At 42.5% G+C, this 4994-nt stretch overlaps 1 protein-coding gene across 1 annotated transcript in view; it reads left to right on the plus strand.

The window, feature by feature from the left end:
* LOC105533465 (liver carboxylesterase 1-like) overlaps positions 1–4994 on the plus strand; it is a 46822-nt gene that overhangs the window by 39539 nt on the left and 2289 nt on the right. The window contains exon 11 of the mRNA XM_011971933.1: positions 3031–3162. Within this exon, the coding sequence (XP_011827323.1) occupies positions 3031–3162 (132 nt within the window). The remainder of the gene's footprint in view (positions 1–3030; positions 3163–4994) is intronic.

The following is a 4994-nucleotide window of genomic DNA, read 5'->3' on the forward strand; positions in this document are numbered from 1 at the left end:
CGCCTAGCCTGCAAGCCAGGAGATGTCCTTTTTCTAACCATGCTGGAAGGGTTTTTAAATTTGGAACTCATTAGCATGATAAAAACTTGCTAAAGCTGATCTAGCAGGTGCCCAGACACTGGTTTGCACAGGAGAGGGCAGGTGCTCATAACTCTCACTTCTTCACAGGGTCCTAATTAAACCCTATAACCAGGACCATTGCAGTTGAATCTGTTCTTTCTTAAAGTTGGCCTTGCCCCATACTCTGCATCTGATCTATATATAATGTTCGCATCTCCATCTTCTGATGGTTTCAGCAATACTCAACTTCTGTTTCTCATTGATTTCCCATGACTTTGAGTTCAGCGTTTTGTTTTGTTTTTTCCCAGGACAACACAGATTTTATCAACTTTCCCCTATTGTCCTGTCTCACACTTTTTGGTAAAAATAACATTTCTGAATATAAAATTAATATGTAAAATTATAGAAAGTTTCAAAAATATGGAAACGCCGAAAGAAGAAAGTAGGTATCACTCGTAATTCCACTACCTAGAGGCAAGTGGTATAAATTTTTTGTGTTTTCATCTAAAGATTTTCCATGTCCTATATACTTTAAGAATCAATTTTATATTTTACTTTTGTTCAGACAATACTATGTTGTGAGGATTTTCTGAATGTTGATACAAACTCATCAAAGCATTCCTTATTCCATGAAATGGCTGTATTAAATTGACTTTAATATTCCTATCCTATTAGACATTTAGCCTGGCTGCTCATACTCTGATGCTACAATAACATTGTGCTCAGCCTAATGTTCGTAAGTCTCTAACGGCGTGTCTAACAATTTTCTTTGGATTATTTTTAGAAGTGAATAACTATGCTGGGCAATATAAATGATTTAGAACTCTGAGCAAATACTGCAAAATTGTATTCCATTGCATAAGAATGTGGATCTCTTAATTTTCCCTCTTATTTGAGATGCTAAGGTTAAATATTAACATAAGACTGCCAGTTTCATAAGCCTTCCCCACCAACAAGAAGCACATCAGCCTGTTTTAATCTGCATGTCTTTCATGACTAGCCCTCTCCTTGTCTCTGTTTCTCTTATTGTGCCGAATTGTCATTACCCAAATCTGTGCCCTAATTTCCTCTGAAGACTTGTGACTGTAAGAATTGTATAAATATCAATGGCTTTAGCCAAAGAGTTTTACAAAGTATGTTTTGGGCAGCATGCTACCTATAATATGTTCTCTCATTCTCCAAAGCTCTTTATTCTATGGTTGGCTCTTAGTTTCTTTGGAAAATGTTCAAGGGGCAAAGGCGAGGTCAAACCCTCCCTTTAGTAAGTTTTGCTTGACCTTGAAGCAGACATTTAACAGGTGGATTACAGAGCCACAGAAGGATGGCATCTTCCCAAGCACGCTTCCTGCTGAGCCAAGGGTGCAGTGAAGGAGACTGACAAAGATGAGTGAATAGATTCTTCTTCATTCTCGCATTGAAATGACATGTGCAAGTGGGGCATGAGGTTAGGGATGCATGAGCTCCCATTGTTAAATCCTTTTGTGGATGAATATTTAAGGATGTTAAGAAATGATGACTGGAGGTGGTGGCTCATGCCAATACTCTCATCACTTTGGAAGGCTGAAGTGGGAGGACTGTGAGGGCCTAGGATTTCAAGACCAGCCTGGGGAACATAGTGAGATCCTGTTTATACAAACACATTTAAAAAGGAAATAATTATACTACGAAATGCCGTATATAATATATTGCATATATATACTACAAAATATTGTATATAATATCATCCCAAGTTTATATACGTGAATGAGAGGTATGCTAAAATCAAAAAGAAGCATTCTCTGAGTGGTTGAGTTACAAGTGATATTCTAAATTTGATTGTTAAAATGAATTTTTAAATGATAGGATATGGAAAAATTTTAGAAGGAATTCCAAAAAATGCATAGCCCTTGCCTCAGGTAGTGGAATTATGAGTGACATCTAGTTTTGCTTTATGTGTTTCCATAGTTTTGTCTCTTCTAACTATTCCTAGTTGTTTTTGTTTTGTTTTCCAAATTTCTTACTGTACCCAAAGGGGAAGACATTGTAAATTTTCTCCACCAGCCTGGCATTGCCCTGACTCTTTCCTTCTTAGTGTCACTTCTCGGTGGGTATCATGACCAATGCAAAGTGCTGAGGCACAGGGCCGGGCGGCCCGCGAGGTAGCCCTGAAGGGGCAGCGGTGTGTGGCTCCAATGAGCCAATCATTGGGAAACTGGTCACTTCTTGGGGCTGGGACAGGAGAGTTTCGTTGCTGGGATAGGAGGGCAGATCAGAAGGAGAGAGGACAGGGGAGAGGCAAGGCCATCACCCTTGGTCAGCCCCTTCTTTTCTCTGCCAGGACTTTAATGCCTTAACACCCTAACACTCCCTGGCCAGGCAGGCAGCAAGACACATGGGGACAGTGAGATATAAAGCAGTGAGCACCACAGATTCCTGAGACACAAGAGGCAGATTGTTCCTTCTCTGCATATGTTTGTATGTAAATAGCCTCACATTCAGACAAGAAACTTGGATTTGCTTCAGTCTTCTCAGGATGGGTGAGAAAAACACTAGAAATGCTCAAAATGAGGCAGAACAGAAGACACCTGTCAGGGTGGAGATGGTGTTCAGTGAATGAATGTGAGTCTGTTATCAATGAATTGCATCCCGTGTAACCAGATGTAGAGAGATTGTCTTGTGAGAGAATGCACCAGTAGGAAAAGGGGTTTATGAGGCTGAGTCAGGGTCCCTGCACTGGCAGTTATTTTAAATGAATTGACCCAGGATTTCCACATTCATTCATTAAAGATTTGTTCATTAAGCAAATATCTGGCTCAAATTCCAGTTCCACGTCAACCAGCCATGCAGCCTGGAGCACATCACTGAGCTTTCTTGTGACTCTGTTTCTCTACTGTGCTGACAGCACGAGGTTTCCTGCAGAGCTGGAGACCTTGGTAGCCTCCAGGTGTGTGTCGGGCAACATGAACTGAGCATGAATCCTTGTCTTCTCAGATGCTGGAGCGCCCACCTACATGTATGAGTTTCAGTATCGTCCAAGCTTCTCATCAGACATGAAACCCAAGACGGTAATAGGAGACCACGGGGACGAGCTCTTCTCTGTCTTTGGGGCCCCATTTTTAAAAGGTAATGGCTCCTTGCTGTCCGTGAGCTTGGAGTTAGGAGACCTGGGTTCCAGTGTTGGTGTGGTGGGCTTCAGCAAGTTTCTCCTCTCCTGGTCTTAGTTTCCTGATTCTCTATAACAGGGTTGAACATCATTGGGTAGTCCCTGGGCTTCCTCCCGCTCTAACACATGTGAGGCAAGATGTGTCTTCATGTGCCCTCTGCACAGACACTCAGAATCCTGGGCTGTGTCATTAACAAGATAGGTGGTGGGACACATGCAGGGCTCTGCTTTAGGTTGGGAAGCCACCGATCAATTTCCCTCTCCCAGGAGTGCTGAGAATATGAGTGAGGATGAGGTTAGAATTGGTGTTAACTCTGAGTCAGGTCTAATGTGTGTCTGTTTGTCTTTCTGTCTGTCTCTAACAAAAACTCATAAACCTTTAAATTTAATATATTTAATAATTGTTAATTTACAAATCACAGGATGTATGAATTTGGAATATGAGAGGAGACTTATTTTTAGTCTTTATTTATAGTGAGCTATTATTTATAGTCAGCAAGGTGGCCATCCCACAGGCTGGGAAGGTGCCTCTGGCCAAGCCCAGACACAGGCTCATCAGATGAGGAGGGTTTGCGTAGGAGCTTTATGTGAACGGATTGACTAAACATACGTGTTTAACAAGTTACAGGGGAAGCAATGGATATTCATGAAGACAGTCCTGACACATGTGTATTAAAAATGCATGTAACATGGCCCATGTTCACCTGGTGGTGGAGACCTAATATTTAAATATATTATAATTAGGGCCTATAAGTCCAAAGATCTTCTCAGGACATAAAGCCCAGCAAGTGAGCAGCCTCTGTACACCGGCCAGGTCCAGTGCATGGTTGGTGATGTTCTTATCTGGAGAAAGTTACTGAAATCAGTCTCTTATGCAATCAAAGCCATAGTTAAGACCGGAGGGACAGGGTTCTGTTTGTCTGCGTATCCCAGCTGCAGCCGTTGTAATTGTTTTCATTTTGCTTAAGTCCAAGCCAATGCTTGTTTAGCTGCCAGAGAAACAGAAGCACCTCGTGGCAGTGAGAACAGAGTGGATTCTTTAAGGGTAGAGATGTAGGCCTGAACCCATGCCTGACATGGCCTTAGGTCTGATTTTTAATATGGTGTCTTATTGCCAAAAAGAGTGTGTTCTGTCAGAATGATGACCTTTATTTTATTGCTGATGCTGGTCAGTGGTGTCTAAACCACAAAAGAGAGGGAGTATTATGAGGTGTGTCTGACCTCCTGTCTGTTCCCAGGCAGGAACACAGTTGAAGGATTTTCTGGACTCCCCTTAGCCCAGAGAGGGTCTGTTCAGTCAGCTGGGGGTGTTAGGATTTTATTTTTAGACAATATTTTTACATTTTACAGTGTACATTTTACATTACACAATATTTTTAAAAGTCCTTTCACAATGTCTTCTAAACCTTAACTCTCAGCAGTTACAGATTACATGGGACTCACCCTGTGGCTGCTCAGAATGCACCAGCGCCTCTGGGCATCTCACTGTGCATGCTTAGGAGCCTTGCAGTTCTGTTGTTTTCCAGAATGTGAATTGTGGGTGTGTGCTGGGGAGTCAGAAAAGACCCAAGAGAGAGCAACCCTGGGAGGTGGGGCTGCCATAGAGGAAACCCTGGGGTGTGGCATTGCCTGTGACCCTGAGCAGGGAGGAGGCAGGCAAGGGTCACAGGAGAGAAAGGCAGCCAGCACATGGAATGACGCATGCCCATTGCTGAGCCCTAAGCCAGATAGATATACTGAAAGGTAAAGTACACACAAATTCACCAGGATCTTCTAGAACTGCAGACCTCAG

This window comes from Mandrillus leucophaeus, unplaced genomic scaffold (assembly GCF_000951045.1).
Source record: "Mandrillus leucophaeus isolate KB7577 unplaced genomic scaffold, Mleu.le_1.0 Scaffold125, whole genome shotgun sequence".
Lineage (NCBI taxonomy): Eukaryota > Metazoa > Chordata > Mammalia > Primates > Cercopithecidae > Mandrillus > Mandrillus leucophaeus.